General features: G+C 40.1%; 1 protein-coding gene across 1 annotated transcript; it reads right to left on the reverse strand.

Moving 5' to 3' along the window:
* Positions 1-662: 662 nt before the first annotated feature.
* Positions 663-4768, reverse strand: LOC119706018 (lymphotactin-like). The gene is made up of 3 exons (XM_038149077.1): positions 4548-4768; positions 1933-2050; positions 663-1213 (listed from the first exon to the last, which is right to left on the reverse strand). Exons 1-3 carry the CDS (start codon positions 4615-4617, stop codon positions 1096-1098), a joined length of 306 nt encoding a protein of 101 aa, XP_038005005.1. The 5' UTR covers positions 4618-4768; the 3' UTR covers positions 663-1095.
* Positions 4769-27671: the final 22903 nt, after the last annotated feature.

Here is a 27671-nt window from a genome sequence, read left to right on the forward strand (position 1 = left end):
TGGCCATCAAATTCCAGTCTCTATACTCAGGTTGGCTGTTCTTGGTTTTCATGCAGAACATGAGGAAAAATGTGGTAAAACAATATCTAATGCTGGAATTAGTAGGTGTGTGTGTCTGCTCTGCAGAGCAGTGAACTGTAAAGACTGGCTTTTAGAGTAGTCTGACCTTATTTCTATGGTGCAGTTTGGAAGTGCTGCAGTTCCATGAGTATCACTAAGAGGTTATGTAGTATGAAAAGCCCATAGATTAGCAGCAGTGCAGGCTCTGTCCATATGGTAATATGCGGGGAACTTCATTCCAGAAGCACCTCTGCCTATACCTCTTCTCTACTCCTTAAGATCCTCAAATGCCATTTTTCTCTTTCTCTGAACAGAGAGCTCTTCAGTTTCTGCTTCTGATAACATGGGGAGAACACAAGCATGGCAGGAACTTTGCATTTTAAGCACATGAACTTTTGAAGAGGTATTGTCTGAAATGTGAGCTTTAGAGCTGAAATATGATGTAGAAAGCTTGGAATCAGATAATTCAAAAGCAATCAGTTAGCAATAGCGTCAGCTCTAGCTAACTTGCCCATAAATTCTCAGATTTGTGGTGTCATCTTGGTACCTGTTTCAGCAGTATCCATCTGCATTATAATCCTACAAGCAAACTTGCCATTTGATTCAGATTTATAGTAAGTTTATTAAAATTTAAAGACTTCTGTTAGCAGCATGTATCAGTTGTAAGACAATAAGACATTTATACATACATAGCTGTCTAGGGCAGGGAGTTCCTATGAGTTTGTGAAATACAGATTCCAGCCATGGTTTGTTCTTATTTGAAGAAAAACAATGGGAAAAGCAAACCAATTGTTTCAGGTTTGTCTCATATGAGGGTGAATAACTAGATTATACAGCACCTTCTTAAAACCGGCACTCAATGTAGAATAGTCTGCTCTCCATCAGGAGGGAAGTCTACACTCTTCCAGCTCTGTGGAAGGTGAGTTTGTGTTTTTTCAGAGAGTTTTTGGCATTTATTAAAAGCAAGGAAATAAAAGCAGATAGTAAGGTTTCCTTGTTACTTGCAGCACTGATGTTGATTCCAGCTGGTTGGCCTTAGAAGCTTGGATTATTGCGTTTGGCAGCACGGCTTTCATCTATTCTCTTTATAGCAGCTTGAACCCACTTCTGATTAGCACTTACACAGATCCTGATACCTCCCGCATTGATGAACCTATCAAAAAAGGACAGCAAACCAGCTGGGCATTAAATTCCAGTCTCTAAACCCAAGTCTGTTCTTGGTTTTGATGCACAACATGAGGAAAAATGTGGTAAAACAATATGAAATGCTGGAGTTTGTAAATGTTAGTAAGAATAACACCAGTTAGTGATGTCAGTTCCCTGTTCATGGCATAGGTACATATGTAGCATACGTGATCATGTACATATAGACTGATTTTAGATAAATGAGCATACCTTCTCTTCTGGGACTTTATGCTAAATCTTGATGAACATTTATCTCCCAGGAGCAGATCCCAGATGTGATAAAAATGCATGCATTTGAGCTCAGAGGACCAAACACAGCTCCTGGCAAGACTCAGAGTTACCCCATACTCTTTTACATTATTTTTCCCCTTGACTTAGTTCATGCATGGAGCCTCTGACTGCTCTGCCCTTGTTGAGATTATTCCCCACTCACTGGGCACAAAGATGTGAGCTGGTCAGTGAGCTTCCTGCCATCGTTTATGAGCAGAACACATCTCTCAGCTCTCTGAGGCCTGCTCCTCTCCCCTCACTCCCTCAGGTGCCATGTGGCATGGAAGAACTGGAAGGGTGACCTGGACTAGCCAGATTTAGTGAGTTGGGCCAGCAGAATTGTCTTCCGCTGCCCCTTCCCTATTTGATGGTTTTGTGTTTGCATAAGGAAGTCTGAAGGGTGCATGAGATACTTACATGATGGCATCTGTTGGTACTTGTTGCTTTTCATAGCTCACAAGATTTCGGATGTTCAACTGCTTTGTAGACAGAGCTACACACCTGAATTTGCGCATGGGCTGACTGCTAACGCTCCCTAGAAGGGAAAAATAGATAAATTACAAAGGGAGTAAATACTTCTATTGATATTTAGCCATAATTGCTTAATAAACTATGAATTCCAGAAGATTTCCAGTTGTGGTTAGACCATGAGAGTCTCATGATGTACAGCCACTATACCAGTTATACCAGAGAGACTAAGCTATTTTTTGTGATGCCTCCTACCATCTCTAAAGTATTGTCTATCCCTATGGAGTCACTGCTTCCGTTATAGTAAAAGAAGTTGACATCATTCATAATTAAGTCTGCATCATCTGCAAGTAAGTACCCATATGGAAGTAACATTTAGAACTGGCACTTTATTGGGTGGATTTACACATATCTTTTGAATATGGATTAGTAATTCCTCTTATTTTCCAAGTGAAGAAAAGGAAAGCAAGGCTACTTCTCTCACATTCAATAGTAGTATTAACAAAAATTGTTAACAGAAAGGGAGATATACCTGCCAGAAGAATAAGTGCTTATAACCTCTGGCTATAACTCTGATTTCATAGGCAGTGGGGTGATTCTTAATCCTTGCTTTCCTCCAAAATTTTGATACAATTCAGAGAAATGCAGTGGTGATTAAGAAAGAGGATCACAATATTGGTATAAAATTCTCTGGGCACTTGTTATCTTACGTGATGATAAGTAAAAATGGGAGCTCATTCAAGTACCATGGAGTTTACGTTACTGTTAGTCTCCACTTGCCAGCTTCTGGTTTACTCCTGTTCACAGAAGACAGGTTTGGGAACGAATGCAGGGGAGAAAAAGTAGACTGCCCTACTCTGTGGTTTCTTTCTAAAGAATTTGGAGAGGTAGTGGCTTTAGAAAAGTCCAAGAGCTGTTGTGGTGCATCTTGCTAAATGTAAAACCTGCTGCACACAGTCTCACGATTGAGATAATTGGAATAGCTGAGACAAATGCACAGCAGTCTTTGAAGAAGGTGTGGGATAGCCAGTACACAGGTACTGGCAGATCTGCTAATTCCTGAGACTTTGTTTGCCTGAAGGAATATCTCTCTTGATCTTGCTTTAGTAACGAGTAACACAACATAGTTTTCTTATGTTTCATGACACATTTCCTACTGCCTCTAACTGGTTTTCAAAATGTGGCATTAACAGAGCTCAAAGACAGGCAAGCAATTATTATGAGGCCTGGAAATATTTCCTCTGCTGCTACACAACCTTCAGGGAATGGATGCAGGGAACAGCAGCAAAATTTCTCAAGACTGGCAACAAACCCCAACTGCTCTGAGCCTAGAACTACCCTTTTTTCCCAGGTGTATTTGGGTGGGGTTTTTTTTTCATTCTTTCTAGTCCTTTTCTTCTCTCTCTTGTAGGCCATCTCAGTGTGCTTTTTTTCAAACTTGGTGATACTTCGGGAAAATTACACAGCCTGGACAATGACATTGTCTGTGATATGAAGCCACTACTGCCAGGATGAAGAGCAGAGTCACCAATGAAGACAGGAGGATGTAGTGGGATGTAACTGGAGAGGCAGTGGGTCAGCCTGAAGGCTGTGTAGCTTCATAGTCCTGTGAATGCTTAGCAGGTCTCAGTTTGGGTTTGGTGTGGGTTTGTGAGGATACCTTTTCTCTGTGTTTCTGAGTGCATATTTGTGGATTTGCATGTAGCTTGCGTATCAGTGGTTTATGTGAAATCTACTTGTGATGAGATGATGCTTGTAATGGATCTATGTTCGTGTTTCTCCATGATCCATGGAGCCTAACCCAAAAGTCACTGAGCTAACCAGCACTGCAGAGAAACTTATGTAAAGCATGGCTAATAAACACAGCTCATCTCAGTGTTGATAACTGCTTTGAAAGAAGATGCTCAGTTGTATGATTCAGTGGAAAGAGAAGATATTGTATAAATCTATTACTCCCTTTTTAGTTATTGTTCTTATTTTCCCTGCCTGTACAAAAAGTTTATCTAGAAACAAGTGAATAAACAATATGGAACTTATAAACAATGAAGAACTTCTTAAAATGTAGATATTAGAAAGATTAAGACTGTATAATTAGAGGAAGACATATAACAGTTAATACACTACAATTCATATAAAAGTAATCTACCTGGGAAAAGGAAAATTTATGTCTTATCCAAGTAATATTTTTCATGAAATGTTATTAACCTATAGTACACACAGGTATATGGAATCAGTAAGACTAAAAGACACTGTGCCTTCAAGATTTTTTTGTTTGTCAATCAACAAATCTTCAAGATTTATTGATTTTAAGTGGGAAACCATTGCACAGAAACCTTATAAGGGCCCTAGGCACAGAATCTCTCCTTGCATTAATGCAGAAACCAACCACCATCTGGCAGGACATCAGATGAAATTGCTCATAAGCTGCCTTTCTTGCAGATTTCATCTGGATGTCTTGTGTGTTTTATCATGTCAAACAGCTGTCTGCAACAATAAATTTTGCTTATGAGACCACAGATGCAGTGTGGAGCAATTCTTGTCCTCCTCTTGAGTTGCAAACTTACCTTTGTCCGCATGCACAGTGAAGACACCAAGCCAGAAGAGGAGCAGGATTGCTGCAGTGTGGAGCTTCATCGCTGTGGCTTCTGTTTCAAGGCAGAACAGAAATTTGCTCTCTCACAGGGTTTATATATTGTCATTCTGTGGTCTGTTCCTGTGTTCCTTTTTATGGTGTCATGGAGGGGCTGACTTTAAGTGGAAAAATTGAGTTGGCAGTACTTTTTCTGGTGACAGAACCACCTCCTGTCCCCCACCAGTCCTTCACTAGCCCTCCTGAGAAGGCTTTTCCTGCTCAAACCCACTGTGGTTGCACTTGCTTCTGTGCTGTGACTTGGGGTTATTTCAAGCTGCAAAAAGTGAGAGCTCTTGTGGAGTAGTGGAAACGTGTAATAAATGTTCCTGTCATTTCACGCTTCAGTTTTGAGACCTTTAGCTAAGGTGCACTGGAGAGACACAGTGGGACATTGAGAATTACCTTGCTGGCCAAAGAACCACTGGAAAGGGGAACTGTGAGCTAAAGGACGATGGAAACAGGAACACCTTAGCTCTCTCCTAAGCAGCTGTGGATGGTTTGTCACATTAGCATGTAGCTGTGGAAGTGTATTGCTGCTATTTCCTATGAGCAGTGGATGTTGTCAGGACACTTGTGTTTGCTTTGTGATTTGATATGGCCAAAGCTGATATCACTGTACTGGAAGAAGCAAGACTGAACACATCTTTGCGTACAGATCCAGATCCAGTATGCTTCCTGCCAGTCAGGCATAACTAAAATGTGATGGTTTCAAAGAGGAATAAGAGTTTGTAAATGGTTGTGTCATGGTTTCTTTGCTTTGGTTTGGATTTTTTTTTTTGTGGCGTGAACTTTCTAGTGCAAAGAATGAGGCCCAAGAAAATAACTAGGCAATGAGAGAGGTACAATCTGTAGAAAAGACAAAAAATTAATTGCCCTTTCATGTAAGCATGGTGCTGATAACCAGACCTGTGTCTGTCAGCTTGTTACAATTATACCTCTATCAAAAGTGTCTTTTTTTGCACAGTCTGCCAACTCTATCACCCAGATTTAAGTGTCCTTTCTATTGAATGTGGTCTGAATTACTGGACAGCATTGCTACAAACCATGTGTTTTGAGCCTGCAAATATTTGTCACGCCAGTTTTGGACTTCCAGACCACACACAAAGCAGCACCTCAGCTGGCATCATCTTTCAGAGCCTCACAGCAGAAATCTTCTCACATGCTGTGAGAAAGGAAGTCCACCTCTCCTGAATTTTTATTAGTTTTAATAAATTATAATAAGGGACAGTCATAAAGCAAAAGTTTGCAGTTACAGGCCTGGGTGCATGGCAAGGACAGAGGCACACCCACTTCTTCAGTCTGCAGTCTTTTACACTGTTATAGTTGTTTTACTTCCTTAGATGATTTTGCAGGTTTATTTTGGGCTTGTTGACTACAGTTTTGCTTCAGATTTTTGTAGTGTTTGCACAGTTCAATACTTGCAGACATCAGCAGTCTAGGGTCTTCTGACCCCACTTTAAACTTGATACTCTTCCTTTTATGGTCTTCTGCTTTCCACTTATTCCATTTTGGATATACATTTTGCAATAGCAAGCATATCTTCACATACATCTTTTGCAAGCCCACTTACATCTTGTGAAAGCCTTGCTTCCCCTATTACACTGCCCACAAACAATTAAAATTTTATCATACTTAAAAAGCAGTTTAACACTTACAATAATTAATTATAAACAAGTACATTTTTATAATTAACACAAATAAATTGTAGCGAAAGCCAACTATTACATAGCCGTTTATAACACGTGACCTCTGCAGGTCTATAGAAAAAACCCAGCTTGTTCTGGTATGAATAGGTAAACACCAGGCTGCCTGATGCCTGGTCTTGTGAACAGTTGTCAGTGCAAGGACTGGAGAAATCACGAGAGTATCCTGGTCTTGGCTGAGATGGAGTATTTTCTTCTTAGTAGGTGATACTGTTCTGGGTTTTTTATTTAGCATGAGAATAATGTTGATAACACACATATATTTCAGTTGTTGCTGAGTAATGATTACCCTGAACCAAGGACAACTGCTAAATGTAATAGTTTTCTTAATTTTTAACAAGGTCAAGAATTTTTAACTGTACTAATTGTGGTATGTACCCTGTTTCATGACAGCAGCCCTGCTGAAGGAAAAGAAGTATGCAGTGAGCAGAGTTTTGCCTAGTATCAAGAATTTACATATCAGGACAAAGGGTTTGTAGTATTGGATTTTCTCATCATGTAGTCACCTTTTAAAAAGAGAGGTCAAGATCTTCAGGAATAACTAAATTCCGATGCACTCCTAGAAATTAATATCTCTGGTGGGCGTTCAGCCATCCCTTGAAGCTGAATTTGTGCCATCAAGTCACTTAATCACCTCTGAAGACTAAATGAGGGCATCAGTGACTTTCGGAGGGGACTTAAGAACCTTGGCTTAAACACAACTGTGTCTTAGTTAACTGGTTTTAGGAAGGACTTTGTCTACCTCAGGGGATAAATATCTGTTTCTATTATCTATAGAAACAATTTGTGTATGTGTAGAAACAATTTGTGTATGTGTCTTATGCAGGACAGAGTAAGTGAAGTTTGGAATATATGGGACACTAATGTATTTTGATTTTACATTGTTTCTTAACTCTTGGAGTACTGGTTGAAGAATTACCAGCAAGATACATCCAGTTGTGATGTTTCCATTATTTTCTTCCCTTGATTTTTGTCACTTTTGCTCAGTAGTTTTCATTCTGATTTCATAACTACCTGAAATAGTAGTTGGTGTCTAGTATTTTAATTCATATTGTAATGGGATAGAAGCAAACACATTCTCCATGCTCACATCTCAGCTGAGAGATGATTTCTAATCTAAATTGATGGTTTCAATTACATTTTTAATAGCTACTCTGTTTTGTACTGGTTTTGGTCGAACACCTTCTTTAGAAATGTAACCCTATTAGCAATACTTTCTCTTAATCATAATAGAGTTTTTGCTTGTAGACCATCTGTTTCCACTACTACACAGCCAGCTTTTTCCTGCCAGGTTTTCCCTGGTCCTGCCATCTTTCCTTGATGTATTATGTGCTCTTAAATAATAGTCAAAATTTAAGTCAATCAAAATCTTTTTTTAGTCATTCAACTGGAAGTATTCAGATACGTAAAATTACACTGGGAATTATTTGGTTTGAAAGGGCCCAGAGATCTTTGCTCTTTCTTTCATTCAGTATTATCCTGTTTTGGTTTAATTCAATGAGCTTTTTTTGGTTTAGGTATACACACACCCAAGATCTACAAAAGGAATATTCATATTCTCATCTTTATAATCCTAGTCCTGTGAGCTTTTTTTCTTTGAGAAATCAGTTGTGGGAAGTCAGCTAAACCCCATGTGATGCTATTGCTGAAGAAAAACACAGATGTGACTGTGGCTCAGTTCTGTGAAGGTACATAATACTGCACATGCTGAAACAGGAGTCAAATACCTTTGGAACTTCGTGGAATATTCTCAATCCATGCAGGGATACCTTCTAGCAGCCTTCCAGTACCTGAAGGGGGCTTATAGAAAGTTGGAGAGGGACTTTTTATGAGGATATGTAGTTGTGGACAAGGGGCAATGGCTTCAAACTGAACAAGGGTAGTCTTGTATTAGATATTAAAAAGAAATTCTTTACTCAGAGGGAGGTGAGGCACTGGAACAGGTTGCCCACAGAAGCTGTGCATGCCCCATCCCTGGAAGGGTACAAGGCCAAGCTGGACAGAGCTTTGTGTGATCTGGTCTAGTGAAAGATGTCCCTGCCCCCAAAGTAGGGAAGGTTGGATTAGATAAAGTCCATTCCTACATAGGCCATTCTATGACTGTATGATCTGAGTATACTTTTTCTTCCTTGTTTTGTTGGAATTTTTTGCTGTTATTTCTTTTTCCACTGCCTCAACTGTCACACAAATCAGAGAATGCAGATTTTGTTTAGTGCTTCTTTTTTTGTATGCCATATCTGCAGGATCAAGGATGGGAACCAAATCTAACAGCATAAGTGCTGTTAGTCTGCAGGAAAAGAATAAAGATGGTTTTGTGAAAAATAAATTACTTTAGCTGAACCATGGATAGTCAGTGCCTAAAGCATTGGAAATGGATCAGAACCAATATGTTGTTTCTGGGTAAACCTGAGCTTTTCTCAGAAAACTGAAGAAGTTCAGATACTTACGTTTCTCATTGGGTAACAGTTTTCTCAGTGGTACCTCATGCTTTGGAGAGAGCTCCTTGACCAATCTATATACATTTGAATTCCTTTGTTCCATGACAGTCATCACAGGGAATATGTTGAAGAGCTAAGATTGTTAGTGGAAAGGGGGAGTTACAGGTACAGGAACACACATCAGTGATTTCTGTATGCTTCAAACATAACAATGTGTGCTGTTATTTACAAGTATACAGACTTTTTCTAATTTCTGCCATTAGATACTTCTGCCATCATATCTGTTGAAGGGCAGGCTGTGTAATAGAGAATCACAATAAAGCACCAACTTCCAGGGAGCAGAGCAATTAGCAGAGCCAGTAAGCCTGGATTCAACTTTTGGTCTTTCACCTGCTAACTTCTCTCCCCTCCACCCAATAATTGTTCCAACTCCTCAACATATGTTTTCATGTGCCAAAGGAAACTGTGCATCCACACTTGGCTGTCCAGGTCACTTGTGCTGTCAGACCTGCTGCATTAAATATCCCTTTTCTGCTGGATTTTCCCCACATAGGAGGCACCATCCATAGTCCTTTTGCTGTTGAGATGAGGTTTTGGAAAATTCATAGGGATTTTTGCCTTTTGTTCATAATAAATTTAGATTGGATTAAAATTAAAGATAGTAGATTTAAAAAAAATAAGGACACATGAATAATGTGAAATTCCTTTTTTTTGGAAATGTCACCTTCTTGTACTTTCTAAAAGAGAATAATGATATTTTTCTTATGTTTTTGTTTGGTTGACCCTTTTTTCCCCCTTAAATAGGTGATGTCTAATAAATGCATTTGTTTAAAACAACAATTATCCTTGTAAACATTTTTACTAACCAAACCTTCATGAGGTCCTATCACAGAACTTAAAAAGATATGACAAATTTTAACATATAATTATGATTTTAACCCCTATGGCTTCAAGGAAAAAAACAAATGAAAACAAATATCCCCAAACCAAGCAACCAACCAAAAAAAAACCAAAACCCACAAAACCAACAAAAATCCCTCAAGCAAAACAACAAACAAAGAAAACATAAAACAAAATTAAAAAAAAAAAAAACAAACCAACCAACCAACCAAAAAAAAACAACCCCCCCCCCCCCTCAACCAACCAACTACCACCAAACAAACCCTCCTCCCCATCCCCAAAACACAGAGGAGAAGATACGAACAGATCCCTCAAGAAGTTTTGCAAAAGAAATCTATGGATTTTTTTCTTCCAGAGAGGGTACTTTTTTCCTTCCTTCAAAGAGAATTACAGTAGCCTCTGGAATAGGTGCTTTCCTACTTCATCTCTGAAGATGAAGAACTGTCACACTTTCTAACCACACTGCTGGTGAGATACATTGTCTTGCTTCACACTGGTGACTTTAATCTGACAATTTTGGGCCACATCCTGTTCCACAAAGTATTTTAGAGCTTCTTAAAACTGATCACAGCACTTGATCCCCACATTGCAATGAAATGGAGCTTGGTGCTCTTGCAGCTGTAACCTCAAACAGATACAGACTAAGAAGTAATATTTTTCTAGAAGCTGGTTTCTGTATTAGCCATTTTCTCAGTGAGCCCCTAATAGCAGGAGAGTCACTGTGCAGATGAAGGCTTAAATGAGAGGGGCAAGAAAATAGAGCTTACAGGGTGCTGTAGCAAGTACCCACACTTGAAAATGTTCCACTCTGAACTTTCCAAAAGAGAGTCCTTGGGGTTTATTTATTCTATGGTTTTTTCCTCCACTGTAATGACAGTGAGTATGAAACCACATGTTAGACAAATGCATCAGTCTGCATTATTCACCTGAGTTCACTGCAGTAAGTGATGCAAATGGGAGCAAGGGGAATGGGGATATTCTCCCCCTCAAGTTAGCATTAATTTTATTCTTTGTAGTTTCAGACTGTTAAATGCTGTTTCACTTCTCCTTTGAAAACTACTTCCATCTCTCACTGAGAGCTGTAGAAACCCCCATCACTTCTAAGACAGCAATAAATTAAGCCCTCCCTCCCACGGTTATCATCTTTTTTGGACCTAATTTGGCTGCATTCAATGTGGTTGTGGACCTCTATATTCCTCACCCATGGTTCAGCATGGCCCCATGTGCAGCTCTCGACCCTGTGCAGCAAAGCTTACCAGGCATGGTGAAAGCCTTCCTCCTCCTCTCCTCCACAAACCCAGCCCAAACCAGCCACATGTCCCCATAGCCAGTAAAGCTGGCTGCTTGTGCCAGGTCTAGTGTCAGCTTATCTGTTTGCTCTCTGTGCACTGAGAGAGAACTGGTTCTTCCATTCCCTATACTGTCTTCTTTAAGATAAATGAGTATTTTCCCTGTTTTATACACAGAATGAAATGGAGGCCATCACTCTCACACTGTCAAAGACGTATGTGAGAAAAGATAACCTAATCTCTGCTTGATGGGGCTTGTTCTTCAGGGATAAGCAGACATTGATGCAACCCCAAATGAAATGGGATCAGAGTCACCTGATTGATGCTAGTTGCAAGATTCAGGGACTGCCCTGCCTGTTTATCTCGGTCCTCACCATGCTCCATCTCTTCTCTGTCACTTCAGCTGTGAGTTATTTTGCTTCCTTTTGCCATGTGCAACTAGCAGATTTGTGTAAGCAATGACATATCTCTTGCATAGCCCTTCTCTCCAGAGATTCTCAAAAGGTAAGAGTATTGGACAGTTTAATCCCAAAACAGAAAAGGTCTGGGTCTATCAAAAGAGGGAATTACTGCTGCAGCAGTGCACTGTTCCTCAAATTGTCTGTGAAGAAGGCACCGTAGTTTTCGGGCACCACTTGTCTTTGCTGGATTCCTGTGCTCTATCAATGGATAGAGCTCTGTTATTCTATTAGGTGTAGATGAAACTGCATGGCCCAGGTCTCAAAGGCATTAGAAAATAGCTAAATAGGAGCTGGACTCTGTCTTTCGTTAGCAGTAGCAATTTTCAGAAACAATTTGCTACAGTTATTAGTGTTTAGGTAAGATTTGTATGTGTGTTGTATGGTCGGGCAGTGAAACCCACGGGAAGTGTGCAGATCTGGTCCTCCTTGCAGAACTGCAGGAGTTCCCTCATGGAGAACTGGAACTGGGAAGTTTGCAAACTCTTCAGTTCTGTCTCCAAATTTGTGCCTCAATCCTTCACTTGGTTGACCTCACAATTGGGATTTATTCTTCATCTTTGAAGAACTCTCATGCTCTTACTTATTTTCTTCTATGTCCTGTGACTAAATATAATCCATTCCTGTGTTTTTTTCTTTGTCAGGGAGCATAGCTCTCATTGCAGATCAACAGCTATTCAGCTGGATCACACTCCAAAGCTCTGCCTAACTCCTCTAGGCTGTGTCCATTGCTTCTCCTCTGAGTGGGATGATAGCTGGGTCATGGAGGATGCTCCCCCTTTCTCCAGACCTTGGCTTGTCATGTAGGTGGCTTGTGCAGATAGTAATGAACCTTGTCACAGTGCTACTGTGCCATCCTCCTACAAGCACTCACCAGCTTGTAGGGAGGGAATGTAGAACTTCCGAGAATGTTGTAAGGGGAAGTGGACAGAGGTAGCTGCAGTCTAAACCCTCTAAGTCATAGCCTTTAATAGCTCATCTACTTCCTTATTGCTTAATATCTGTTTTGTGATTTAAGCTTTACCTCGGGGGGAAAAAAGTTTGAAAGGTGTGCCATGAACCCAAGGCCTTAAACCTGGGAGAGCTGGCTAGTCTGAGGAGCAGGGGAAAAGAGGGATTGAAAAGAGAAGAAACTGGCAGGCAAGTGTTAAGCCTCTTCTCCCTGGACAGAGCTGTTGAAGGCAGGAAAGGAGGAAATGTCAAGGATTTAGAGGCTTGTTTGCCTTGGGGACATGGAGTCTAATAAAATGAATTTCAAGGGCAAACTGAGCAGGCTTATTTTATTGAGAGGAAAGAAACGGAATGATGTTTGCCATATTGTGAACAGCCTCATTCTTCTCAGTCAGGGATTGGAGACACTGATCTTAGACTTGCCCTGGCCTCACTCCAGGTTAGAAAGAGGTGCCTTTTCCCAGCAGCTCTTCCCAGCAGCATCCTTTGTCAAGCAGGTCAGGCTCTGTGGTCTGCTGGTCCTTTCTGGCCTGAAAAACTGCTGAAAGCCACTTCCCATCAGCAGAGCTTGCCTTGCAGCAATTCAGTCTCAGATGACCTTGGGCATGACCTTGTTTAGGTTTGTTCCCAGCAGGGCAAAGAGGATCAAGTTCAAACAGGTGAGAATCAGGTTTAGTGCCTTCATGGTCCTGGTGTACCTTGGAGGCTCTGTACACTCTGATTGCTCTGGATGGGTAAAAGCAGGAAGCTGGTGAGGCAGAACAGAGGTGGTTAAAAATCAACAGAGTGTACCAGCCAGAGATAATGTGCTGTGGTCTCAGAAAGGGAGAGAAATTACTCTTAGGGCTTTTTTATTGATGTGAAAATGACTGTATGTGAAGTGCCCTCATTTAGAAGCTGACTGTTGAGAAACATCTACTTTTACGTTTTGTTTTCTAGACTGTGTGTTAAGTCTGTTTACAAACAAATCACTACACTTCAATGATTCTAATTTCCAGGCCAAAACATGGGCAAGTAATCCGATTTGTGCAGAAAAATAAAAACAATACAGTATTTTCCTTGGTCAGCTACATCATGATCTTAATTCTGAATTAACTGTATGACCTATACTGTCTTCTAAAAACTTCTAAAGCCCCTTTCAGCATAGACTTGACCTGCTCCAGAGGGATTTTTTCTTATTCTCCTCCATATGATTGTAAGATATTGGACCTCCTTGGTGCAGCATGAACAAGTAAACACATGAATAGCACAAAAGTTAATGTATTTTTTCATATTCTCTCCATGGTGTGTGGTATTGTTCCAATTTTACCTGACCAATAAAGGAATTGGAACACAACAAACAAACATGCCCACCCTGAAAACCCCAGCTGAAACAAAGCAAAGCAGCCAAGTGTAATTATCCTTAATTTCCATCCTCTTTCGTGTCATTGTTAAATAGTGACCCTTCCCCACACCATTTGGATCAAGAGGACTTCTCAGCTGGTAATCTTTGCGTGTTCAGAAAAATGAAGGATTAGCTTATGAAAGTGTTTAAGCACATCCAGAATCTGATTTGGATTAAGCTGAGGGAGCTTTCCAGAAGTCTGCTATACTCTCTGTTATGAAAGAGTGAATAATGTTCCCTACTGGATTTATAAAATGGTAAGTGAACGTCCTGACTTTGTAAGGATCACTTAGAACATTTCTAAAGGCTACCTGCCTTTGTTCCCTCTGTTTCATACCTGGAGATTCAGCTTGTGTGCAGATGTACCACCTCTCTGCCCTTCTAAATGGGGTTGTCCAGCAGGTTCCTTCCACAGCAGGTTTTGGTTTTCCTTCCTGTCTGTTGGTGGCTTCAATTAAGAGATGGCATGCCAAGTCATCATAGTGGTTCTTTATGCAAAATAAAAACCTCGCTTTTTCAGAAAACTCTACAAAAATATTCCAAAGTCTGGATTTGTCTTGCAAGCTACTGATTTCCTCCTGTAAACTTTTGCATGTGGCTTACATGCAAAATGTTACTAGGTCTACCCAGTCAGAATATTGTTGATTTCCTCCTATTTATCTAAAATATGTGCTTTTAGGAAATGTGGATTTATGATAACCAACTTTTTGAATCTGAAACTCCTAGAAACTGAAGCTTCCCGAAACACAAGGTTAGATTGAAATACCATTGCACTTTATCCAAAGAAGGGTTTGCTTTTCTGTGGTGAGAATTTTGAGTATTTAGGGATATGGTCATGTCATATTGTCAATATTTTCTTCAATATCTTGAGGGAAAACTTTATTTACTCCAGAAGTTGGAACACAAATAAAAAGCTGCTTTTTCATGAAGCAGGTGTGCCACTTACTGAGTAGGGAGGCAAAGTTAGGGAATGTAACTGTCCTTATTGCACCGGGAATTCTGGCAACATTGAATGTCAAATGACAAGTCCCTTGGGCACTGCTCCAAAATTATGCTGGTATTATTGTTTCCCTGCTTCTTCTGTTGGGCATATGGCTCCAAATAATGAAAGAAATGAGATGAGTGTTAGCCTGGCCATGTGAAACCAAACCTTTACCTTCTCCTGCTGCTCGTGCCTCTGACTCACTTTGAAATGAGATACTGAGCATAGGTCTCCTTCATAAAAAAAAATGGGTGGCTTGAAACATATAAAAGCTCTCTGGAGCAAAAATGCTCTCATGTGGCAAGAGCTAGACAGGCTTCACAGTTTTTTCTTTCATCTTGGAGAGACCTCTGATTGAGCCCAGCCTTCTCTGTGGGGCTGTTGGCAAGTAAGTGTGTGCTCAAACACACCTCTGGCTTAGCAGGTTGCTTTGGTGCTGCCTGTTTTGCCTGCACCTCTACTGTTGTAGAGCAGCAGTTCCAGGAGGCACAGACAGCTGGGTTTTTTTCTTCTGCTTTTTTTATAAGACTGGACTCCAGAGAGGCTTTGATCAAGGTCAGCTTTGCTTCCTGCCCTGGCCTGTATATCTCTTTTCCACACAGTCACAGACGGGGTCACACACCAGCCTCTGCAGGCTTGCTAGTTTGTAAGCTGACCCAATAGGTGACATCAAGGTCCCAAATGCTGTCGAAACTGGGTTCCAGCCCCACCTGAAACTGGCTGTCCCTTTTTTCCCTTATAATAAACAGTGGGGTAGTTGCTGAGTGCAGTCTTGGGGCCATTCTTACTGGAGGGTGCAGACTTTGCCAGTGAATTTTGGGATCCTATTCTGAGAATATGAAAGGCTGTCAGTTTATATAAAGTCTTATGCAAGGAATTATTCTAGGGAGAATTCAAAGCTGATTTTTCCTCCCACCTGTGGCTATCCATTACATTTTGCCTACGTGTTTTTTCCATGCCTTTTTTATTCTTTACTGAACTTAATACCTAAGCTACTGAGCACATTAGTAATGCTTGATTGCAGCTCCTAGTGCCTATGCTGCAATGCTGTAGCTCTGTTATGGAAGTGGGAATGTCCTTGTCCTCTTACTCAGCTGCTCTATGAGCAGTAATAACAGCACCTTATCAATATGAGGTTGGAGTCATTGGAGCAAGTCCTGAGGAGGCCACCAAGATGATTAAAGGGATGGAGCATCTCTCCTATGAGGAAACACTGAGAGAGCTGGGATTGCTCAGCCTGGAACAGAGAAGGCTCCAGACCTTATTGCGGCCTTTTGGTACCTGAAGGGAGTCTGCAAGAAAGATGAGGGAGACTATTCACAAGAGCATGCAGGGACAAGACAAGGGAGAATTTCTTCAAACTAAAAAAGAGTAGGTTTAGATTAGGTATTGGGGGAAGCTGTTTCCAGTGAGGTTCTTTTATGGTATTTAGCCTGTCTCCTGGCTATTTGGAGGTCTGCTTTGCCTATAAATGTGTGTAGAATTGTCTCAGTGCAATTTATTGATGGACTTCATATTGTGCCTGCTTGGCCTCTATCCTGAGCTGTTGCAGACTTGCCTGGTTGGGCGTGGTTTGGGGGCCAGCTGCACTGCCAGTGGGGACACTGGATGCTCTGGGGACATGCGTGTAGGGAGCTTGAGGGCAGTGGTGCTTCCACTGCACAAGCAGAGCCCCATGGAACGCACCATCAGGGCCTTGGGTGCACAGGGCAGCACCTCGGAGTACCTCCAGTAAGGAGAGGCCTTGTGCTGATCCAAACTGCAGATACTGATATTGTGCTCTACAAGTTTTCATCTCCCTCATGTGCTGCACATTAGAATAAGTTGAGCATGTACAGTATGGGAAATTTCTGTCTTTCTTGGTACGTTTTTTCTCTGTGAAGAAACCAAATGGTGCTGTACTGTAACATTTGAGCACAGAAGTATGGATACCAGTTTTTGTGTATGGGGAGAGAACATAGTCTAATTTACATTTACTCTCCTCCATATTTCAGATCTCTGCAGGACAGATTTAGTTGAATATTGAGTTTCTTTCACAGATTCATTTACTTAGAAGGGCCTTCCTTATGAGCTGATTAGTGACAGGACACGGTAACCAGCTTCATCCTGCACTTTACTCTGAAAACTGCTGATATTTCTGTACCAATTGCATACAAATATTGCACTGCTGCTGGGGACAGGCAGCTGCCTCTGAATTCAGTATATTCTACTGGTCAGAAGGGATTTATACTTACATTTTTCAATTTGGTATTAAAACATTGTTCCAGATGTATTTTGAAAGGGAGAGACTAAAGTTCCTATAATATTATTTCTGCTGCTTGTTAGGGATCTCCTGTGTGGGTGTTTGTCAGAGGTCTACTTGAGATGTACCAAAGGAAAGGTGGAGAACACAAGTGGGAAAAATTTCTGGCACACAAGCATTTCTGCTCAAAAACCAAACCTAAAAATTGTGTCTGATATGGAAATAGAAGATTGTTTGTGACTTCTACAATGTACACAATGGAGGCTGAGAAAATTCAAGTCAAAATTTCAGTTTTGGATTCTCAGAGGAAAAATTATCTATTAATAACCTATTGCTGACCCACAGTTATTTGGTAAATAATATTAATGATAATAATTATACTTCATACAATAAATTATTTCAGAAGCTTTTTCACAATTGGTTTTCAAATTAGAATGAAGGAAACTTCATCAGATTAAATAATTTTCTAGCAGTTAGGGTCTCACTCAACAGGATCTACTAAGGATTGATTTTAATTCATGTCAATTTTAAATCAATAGGTTAAAATTGTCTTTTCATTCAGTGACATTGGTACTCACATTTTCTAATATCAAGAATTGTGGCACTAACTATAAAATATTTTAATTTGATTGTTGACATCAAATGAAAATCTTTACACAGTATAGCTGCGGGTCTTTTTATCTGATAAAGATATTCTGTGTATCCTTAAGAAATTATAAAATATTTCTTTCCATTGTAATATTCCCACTGTAGTAGATTTAGGAAAAGGGGAATGAAATGTTTAATTTCTGGCTCAATTACCTTTCTGTTTACTCCTTGTATCAAGTTAATCTTGGAAGAAGACTGAAACACAGATTTATACATTCAACACCAGCATTCTAAATAATTTCTAATATTACTTAATAGATTTACTACACTGAACAAGTTTCAAAATATTCAGTAAAAGTTGCACTTTAAAGAATTCTGGATAACAGCATTGCATATGCCAATATAGAAAATCTGTAGGTGATGGCATTTGGATGAACAGAAAATTTCTTAATTCAGGAAATGATTTGTTGTACTTTATAAACAGAGAAGAATATGATAATTTAGTTAAAGGTATTTCACCCCATTCTTTCAATTAAAAAGATTAACTACTGTAACTATTTACAAAAGCTCAATGAGACAATAAATTACAGTTTAAAATTGCCACATTTATAGTATTATAATTAATTATCAACATTTGTTGTTTTAATTTCATTTTAAACACAAAATAGGTTCACTTCTATAAGTATGATAATATAATCAGAGAAAAATTTGAAACCTATATTCTAATACTTGGAATAAATTATTTTTCTCTACCTTGTTTACTTATTACTAATTGAAGTTTAAAAGAAGATAAAGCTACCTTATTAAATATAAAAATTGCTGAAACAAAAGAAAATAATAAGTAGTTAGTAGTGATTACAGAAAATTGCTGGTGGTGATTTGGAGTAGGAGCTCAGGTTTCTAATGTCAATAGAAATGTAGTTTTTCCTCCTATTGAAACTAATTTATGAGGTTTATTTCTTGTCTGTCTGTACTTTAAATTACCAGCCTGTCTTTAAACACAGTGCTGGAGATGGGTGTTTAACTGGTGCTGGTTTAATGGCCGTTCTGGATGAGGACTTCAGGTGGCAGTAGGTCCTCTCCCTCCCCACATGGCCTTGAGCTTATTTAGGCCATGAAACTGTACCAATGGGATGTAAATTCCTGGTGGCAAATCCACACCTGCTTACTTTCTTGCAAGGACTAGTCTTGTGAACTTCAAAGTTATGCTTCCTTTATGTTGAGCCACTTAGATACATAAACATTCATAAACAGGAGAGCAATCACTCAAAACTCTAATTTAAAAAAAAAAAGTGTATTTGATAAGCTAGTCTATATTCTGACCCATTTTTGGCAGTGGGAGGTTTAATTGGCAGGCAGAAATTGTGGAATATTGTTTTGTTTGCTTCATTTTATTGTTTCCATTGCTGTTTCTAATGTCAGTTTTTAAGGCTTTGATCAAAGAAAGCTTTGAATTCTTTCTTCTTCAGCTCTTAAGAAACTCTAACTTTAGATCAACCAATTCCATAAACATAGAGGCCAACTCCCTCTTGTTTAAAGAAAGTCAGCCCTTCTCAGTGTGGTAAAATGCACTTCTTCAATGAGGAATCTAAATAGAGAATTAGAAGTTTTGGTCCATCCAGAAGAATTCTGCAAAGTAACTTTGCAAAATGATGTCATTAGAGATGTGTGGTTTAAAAAGCTCTTTCATGTGCATTTAATAGAGATGAAACTTGACTTTCTTTGCACGCTCTTATTAATGTAGTCTAAGTGGAAATATGAAGTTCCATTGTGAAAAGACAGGAGATAAACACAAGGATAACATGGGAAATAAACACATTAAGCCCATCTCAGACTGACTGAAGTGGAGAAAGTAAGCAGATTCACTAATGGAACCATTTTATTGCCTTAACTCTTGTAATTTATCCTGAATCAGGCTATGCTGTTTCACCAGTTGCTTTCATTTTATCCCTTGCAAGCAAAATAATGTGCATCTAACTTCTCTGACAGTGATGTGACCCAAAACATGTCTGTCTGTCTGTCTTTGCAGTTTGTTACAGGATGATAGCATTTGTGCTTTCTTCTTTCCTTCTCCAAATCATCAGTCTTGACTCTTCTACTCTTGTTTAAGGTTGGAGTCATATGACAAACCAGAAAAAAACCACAGAAATAAAGATAAAATCTTATCTTTATTCTATAAGATAAAAAGAGTATACATGTGGAGTATTTGGTTGTACATCTTTGGTCTTCTTTACTCAAGCTGTGAACTCCTATTTCAATAGAATAATTATTATTGAATAACATGCTGTGGTCATTGACATGCTGTCTTGGGCTCAGCAAGATAATTATGTCAAGGTTCTGTCAGATTATCTTATAAGTTAAAGATTGAATACTGGCACAAATATTCAAGCTAAGTCATGTATTGTATTTCTTCTTTTTCATCTTGTTCCCAATGTTGTCAAGAATTCATACCTGAAGATTGTTCACACTTTTTTTGTCCACCAATTCATCACCTCATGGACAAGGAGTTACAAGGCATTTTTCTACGTTCTTCAAATCAGACATTTGTTGGCTGCTATGGAGGGTAGGGTCAGCTGGCTACTCCTGATTCCAAAGGAGATGGCATTGGCTGTGTAAGCTTGAAGATGGGATGCATCTTTTCTTTTATGCAATTTGCATCATAGGTGATCCTTTAATAGCATTGCACATCTTGTCTCTTTCAGTGGTTTCATCAATTATTCAGAGCTATTGACCCCTCATAAGTGTAGCAATCACTTCAGTTGAAAGCTTTAGGACAGATATTTTTGGCCTAAGGAAGAATTTTGTCATCAAAGTAAGATCCAGAAACTCCAGTCCTGCACCAAGAACCATCATGGCAGATAATAAACAAATATGTAACAAAAGAATATTCTGTGAAGGACAAATCCACAACCTAAGTAAATAGCTGAAAGGTCTAAGCCAAACAGGCACCCAGAGCCATGTTTGAAGGAAGATTCCTCAGTCTGACAATGAAGATGTCATTATGGCAAATGATTTCAGGTTACGGTGTAGGTCTATCTAACCACATAAACATTTATTTGTAAATGTTGCAGGCATTACATCAGATTTTTTGTTTCATATCAGATTTCTCTTTTCATATCAGATTTTTACATAGCTATGTTAGGTCACATCTGTGTGACTGTTAAGATACACAATATTAATAGCACATTGTAATAGCACCATTTAGGTTGCTTGCAAGCTGGAAGGCCTCCTAGCCCATTCTCCTTCTCTCTGCCTGTCAGATACATAGGCAGGGGGGAAAATGTTTTCTTTTCAGGGAATTTCTGTTACAGAAGTTTCAGTAGTCAATGCTGACCTGAGCAAGAGTTGATTGACTTCCCCTGTGTTTCCTTCTGGGTGCTTTTGCTGCTAATACATACAGGAAAGGGAATAAGGAAATAGAAAAGTATCTCCAAATCTATTGATACAGAATTGGAGAAGAACTCAAGAGAGGTTCTTCTTGGAGAAGGCAGAGCTCAGCTATACAATCTGCTTTGCACAACAAAAGAGCTAGGGATTTTCAGTTACATTCATAAATCTGCTCTCCCAGCTGACATTGATTAAAGATTAAATTAATACATTTTTCTACATGACAGCTAAAAGAGAGTACATACTCATGTTGATAGGGATGGCAAGTGCTAAGCTAAAAAAGAGGAAGTGTATTTATTGAGAATTAAATTAAAGATGGTAATGCCAACAATATGATTAATAATCAAATATCTATAAAATGAATAGTAGTATGGACAGCAAGGTTATGTTATGCCTTTTTTTACCGCTGAAATACCTACAGATATGACCCACAGAAATGCTATTTATGGAAGCTGTAACAAAAACATCACCATGTTATTAATGTTGGTTTGGTCACAAATCCCAAACATAACACCATGCAAGTTATTACACAGAAAATCACCAGCCCAAATCAGGAAAGGATAAAATATCCCTTGACTTTTGAAAATGTAGAAGACCAAGAGCTATGGCCTGCAGCATTAGATGAGTCTAGAATTGTTACTTGAAATGAAAAATCTTGATATGAGTCTTTGAGCAAGGGAACTCCTGAGTACCTAGCTCAACTTACTTAATTTTATCTTTTTTTTTTTTTTTTTTTTTCTTTCTCTACATAGACATGTGTTTTGTTTGTTAGGCTTTTTTGTTTTGTTAATGTTGTTTTGTGGTATCATACTGCATGTTTCATTAGGCTTATTTCCAGATATGCTGTCACTGGCCATGTTGTACAGCTGTGAAAAATTAGTATCTGAAATCTCCACTGGCACATGTGAAAAGTGTGAGAAAAGGATCTTGGGAAGAAGGTATAGAAGCAGGATATGATCTTTAATGTTTCAGTCACTGGGTTTGTGGTCATGACCCCTTAGTGTCACAGAGGGCAGAGGTTTTGAAGGAATTGGTAACATCTTTCCTTATACCAGCTGAAATATTCACAATATGGAATGAGTATCAGGGTCATGAGAGGTTTAACTTAAGGAGTTACCTTATCTTCAGTCTCTCAGGTACAGAAGCAAAACCCACAAAAATATTCAAATTATAGATCATCCTGCATGGAGTCCCTTCCTTTACCCATGCTTTCTAATTTTGTTTCAATGAGTTTATATTTGAAATTTTTTTCTCCTTTTCTTTCTTTTGATAGTTACTTCATGAATATGCAGTCATAAGGTGTTTTTGTAAGGCCTTCTGAAGGTCCAAGGCTGGCTGTGCATGAGACCAAGGGAGCATGATTTGCTCATAAAGAGGCAAAAGAAAGTGTAAACAGACGTATGGCAAATGTATCCGGAATTTTAAAATCCTGCTGATTGGTCCTTTCTGAAGACTTATCTACTCCTGCTCCTCAGTGTGTCAATGACACAAGCTTTGACTCCCAGCCCCAAAATTTGAAGGAATGGGGTATGAGAGTGCTGGTAGATGTGTGTAGCTTGTGAGTGAGACCAATCAGTATTTCACTCAACATTATTTACTGGATGCATTGAGGGAAAAGACAGACAATTTTGGTTTCCTTATTTTAAACTCAGTGACTGTATCTGTGCTAATAAACAGTCCCAGAGGTTGTTTCCATATGCTGAGTATGATTTTTTTTTAATACTGTCACATGAAAAGGGGAGATTTGCTCCACCCCTTAGTGTTCGATTAGTCTGTTAGCTCCCCAGGAAAACTGGGACCCTTGTGCCCAACCTCTATCAGTGTCTTGTTATGGGGGCCCTTCACTGAGCAGTTCTCTACATTGAAGGGCAGTTTGACTGACTTGTTTAGGGTGACATGCCTGAGAAACCTCCTACTGGCTCTCCACACCTTTACCCACTGCCAGCATGCCTGAAGGACTCTCATTAACAGGTGATGGAAGAACTCTCTTTATTAATATAATTGCAACAGATTTAAGGGCTGCTGCTGGTGGTATCTCACTTCAAAAACATATTGAAAGCAATAGAATAACAAGCAATCTAATTCAAAACAACATACTAACAAGATCTAATCCCTAACAAAAGTTAGCTCAAGATAATCCTTCAGTGTGCACAGAGTACAGTTCTTACTCAATAGGGGTCCCTGTGGGGGGAGAAGACAGATTCAACCTGTCAGCTGATCCCAGAAGTTATGACAGAGTCTTCCCCAACTTCTTCCCATTCTTGACTCACTTCTATACTATTTCCTTACATTTATGTTGAGCTTGAGTGACTTCAGTCATACATCTGAGTTACTGAGGGGTGGTCATACCTTAGGGCAGATATCTCAGTATGGCACCCAAGAAAAGTGTTGCATGGGCACATGGGTCAGTCCAAGGAGAGTGATTTCACTACAGCTGCTGATTCAACAGCAGGACATATTCCTCTGTTTCCCTTGGTTTTCAACAGTTGTGCAGCTTACTGGCTAGAAAGTACCACTGAGTTCCCTCCTCTGCAAGGGTTTTGATAGAGTGTGGCCACAGTGTTTCCACTCTGCTCCACCCTGTGTTTAGCCCCTCTCAGACTGTGTTGTGTGTGGGAGGTCAGGTGTACTGACCACATTCCATCCCACTTTATTTTCCTCTGTAATTTCTGTACTGTTATTTTTTAGCCCCAGTCATCTTCCCACAAGTGCTCAGCTACTGTCACTGATCTGTTTTGGCCCCAGCCAAATAAAATGCTCCCAGACAATTCACAGGCACAGCTTGAAAGTTAACAAGGACCAGAATGCTTTGGGATGTAAAGGAGTTGGGCTATAGAAGTATGTGAAAAAAGGCCAGTCTCTACTAGAGAATAAGTGCTGGGGGTGCATTTATCTTCCCAGTACGGACATTAGGTATCCAGTGAATAATGTACTTTTATCAGCATTCTGTAGTAAAATGGTTGTGCAGCTGTCACTTTTCATGGATTAGGCAGGGCTGAATCCAATGTGGTCTCATAAAAGGGTGTTTTTCCTCCTTGAGTCTGACAAGAAAAATTGGTGGATCCCAACAATATTTTCTTTTAAGAATGAGTTGTCTTCTCCACTGTGTAATTTGTGTATCATCATCATCATCATCTGCATGAAGACGAAATAATTGAATTAGTGGTGGTTTGATTTGTTTTCCTAATAAATAATAATTCTTCACATGGAAGATGATCTGACTCATAGCCCTGTTTCTTATTGGTGAACACTGTAAGTAAATGAAAATAGTAATGTGTGGGGTTTCCAGCCCTGGATTGGGGTGACCCCAAAAGATGGAAAAGTCCCTCCTCCCACCCGTGCTTTCTAAGAAAGACTCAGTAATCCTCTGTTGTCTGTTCTCAAGGTTGTTTATTGTTGGTTATCCAAAAGATTCTTCTCTCTGAACTGCTGTGGCCCGTTCAGCAGGTCAGACAAAGGCACTCTGCCCTCCCAGGGGGCTGGTGCCATTTTTTATATCATATATTACATACTACATGTTTATACTTTTCCCCCAATGCCTACTATCTATATTGAATGGTGACTTTCTACTCTAATCCAATCTGTGAGTGCCAACATCACCAAAGACATGGAGGCTAGGAAGGAGAAAGAAAGAGGACAGGGCACACCCAAATCCCTCCATCTTAGAACCCCCTGACCCCCATGTACAAAACCTGGACCCCTGCGTACAAGGCTTAAAACCCCCCTGTACAGCACTCAAAAATCCTTCCTTTCACTTTGTGATTACTTCTACTACAATACCTAACTTGTGTGTGTGGCTTGTAATTCTTCATACAGAGTTAGTAATTTGCTCCACGGGCTAAGATCAAAACCCCACGTGTGTCTTTGGCTGCATGCCAGGGTCTCAGAGCCCCCTGCCAGCGGCTCTGGCCATCCAGGGCACCCAGAGGGATGTCCTGGATTTGGACAGTAATGGAAAAATGGGACTCTGTTAAGTTTTGACAAAACCCACCCCTTACACTTCTGAAACACCATCTTAATTCCTGAAAAAAAAAAAAAATTATATCAACTGCTTCCATTGTGGGGTCACCTCCTTGCACTACATCTCCCATGATTCACCCACAGCCTCGGTCTGCTGCCTCTGGCACTCACCTGCCTTTGCTGATTCAGGAGTGATGACACCTGCTGGGAAACATCTTTTCAAGCAGTCAGGTGTTTTCCTGCATAGCATTTTGGTCGAAATCCTATCTTTCAAATCTTCCCAGGGCTTTGTGATTTTGAAAGAGAAGCCAGGGCAATGGTTTTAACTTGTCACTGTGCTCTGCAGCACAAATACTCTGCAGCACAGGGGAAATTCTGCCACCCATAGATGATAGACAGGGAAATAGAGGCATGGTGACTAATCCACAGTGAATAGCACATCTTAGGAACAGAGTCCAGGTCATATGCCCCCTGCCAGCTATGCTAGAATTGGTGACTTAAAGGTGAAAGGCTGCAACTGTGAGACAAGTGGCCCTCCTTTTTTAGCAATGATTAACATTCCTGAAAAGCCTGCCAAGGCTTATGGCAGGTAGTCATGATTTACTGCCTCTGAGGATCTTTATGCAAGGATTTACATGCCAGCTGTAACAAGCTCAGATGCCTGAAACCTTGAAATTTGGCTTGCACTATTTTAAATTCTCTCCTTAATTTAAATAAGGAATATTTCTAAATGGTTATATGGTAATAATATGGAGGTACGTAATTTCTTCTGGAGGAAGTGAACTACTGGAAAACCTCACTGAGGCATTTAACAGATTTATTAAAAAACATAAAATCAAACCTAGAACTGAACTTTCTAATTCAATTCCTTTGTGCACTGGCACCACAGTGCAGTGGCTGTTACTGCATCACCCAAGTTTCCCTGTCTGCAGTGGTTTAGCTTTTTTTGCCTCCAGTAATGAGGTACCTCCCCTTCTAACGCAGCAAAGCTAAATTTAGGCCCTGCAGAGTGCACTATTCCTATATTTAGTGCTGTGAAAGTCAGACTTCAGCAAGGAACTGGCTAAAAAATGAGGTGTTCGGCAGTCCAGGAGACAGAAACAGAAACAGAGCAAAGTGCCTCTTTGGATTTTCCCCCTGTGGCCAGGCAGCAGTGACAATGGAGGTCTCTGTGCAGGGACAGCATTTAAAAAAATATATATATCTGTCCCAGCAGTTATCATAGAATTCCTGAACGTGAGCAGACAAAAAGCTGCAGAGCCCAATGCCACTGGGAGAGCACCGAGCAAGGCTGCTGGCTTTGTGACAAAGGGAGGCTGCTGGCAGTGAGCAGGCGACACAGTGGCGGTGGCTCTGGTGGGCTCTGCAGCATCCCCAGGTGCCAGCAGCACTGCAGGGCTGGTTCCAGCTGTGTTTTACTCCTCTGCCCTACAACTGGGTATCTGCTCATATACGGTATACGTAGAAGTATGCCGGTGCTCATGTGGACCATCAGGGTCCGATTCTCATGTACCCAAACTTGCCATGCGTCAGCTTGGTGTGATTTGTAAGACAATATAATACTGTTTGTTAAACCAGGTGAAGTATTTGGGAGGGAAACAGGAAATCTGGGGGTACTTTCCTTTGAGTTTTCCAATAAAGCAGGAAGTGCATGCCACAGACGGCCGTGGGGATGGAAATTGTGGCTTTTACTCGTAAGGCTCTGAGCAGATAGAGGAGCGGGGTGGCGGCAGCAGCACCCGCCCCGGTGATGGCCCGGCTCTGCCCGGCCCACAAGCACGGACGGCACCGCTAGAGGGCTCGCAGGACGGGGATTGCCACGTCTGGAAGAAAACGAATTAAAACTGTAAGATGTGCTGGCACCGAGCCCTTTTTCTGCTACTGGCAGAGGTTAACAGAGTTATTATAAACGGGTACTCAGTGATCACTTCAGATTGCCTCTTGGGGACTGCCAGCCATATGATTTAATTCCTGTGTGAATCAGAAAGCATCTTTTGAACAGACATCGGATTGATTCGGTCAGGCAAATTTTTTTTTTTTTTTTTTTTTTTTTAATTCAAGTCTGCAGAGTCTGTACCTCAAATAAGAATGGATTAAAGTTTGATGGAAAAAACTTAGTATATCCTAAAACCCTTGGGGGAAACCTGTTTTCAGAAGAAATGTAAACAGTCAAGAAAGATAAGTATATAGAGCTAGAAGATTCCTGAAATGATCCTGTGCTTTCATAGCCATCAGGCCACACAGTGATAAAACTTTCCTAAACTAATGTTGTTATTTTCTAAAAATAGCCATGTTTTTTTCCCCCCACTATTCTCTTCCTGGGAGGTTCTTCCAGAAGAGTACAGGTAGAATAATTACAGCCTAATTTTATTGTGGCTCACTTATTCCCATTTGCTCTTGTGCCACTTTTTCTTCCTTAGCTCTTCTTCCTCCCCAATGTATCCTCCCTATAAATACACCTGGGATAATTATATTTTGTGCCAGCCTTTTCTTGGCTGGCCTAAACAAGCAGAGTTCTTAAAATTGCACATGCTAAAATAGGCCATCAAGCTTCAGGACTGTTGCCACAAGGCACAAGGACCTTTTTTGAAATCTTCTTTTACCCTTTTGTCCATTAGAGAACATTGCACAAGTGGGGGTGCTGTGACATGGGGAAAATTTGCCATTGTGTGTTTTTATGAAGTGTGGCAACAGAGTATTTTTCTGAGACAAAATATTGCTCTGAGAGGCCCACTTTATGATGCAAATTGGCAGGTACTAGTCTAGATGAGCTA

This window comes from Motacilla alba, chromosome 1 (assembly GCF_015832195.1).
Source record: "Motacilla alba alba isolate MOTALB_02 chromosome 1, Motacilla_alba_V1.0_pri, whole genome shotgun sequence".
NCBI lineage: Eukaryota > Metazoa > Chordata > Aves > Passeriformes > Motacillidae > Motacilla > Motacilla alba.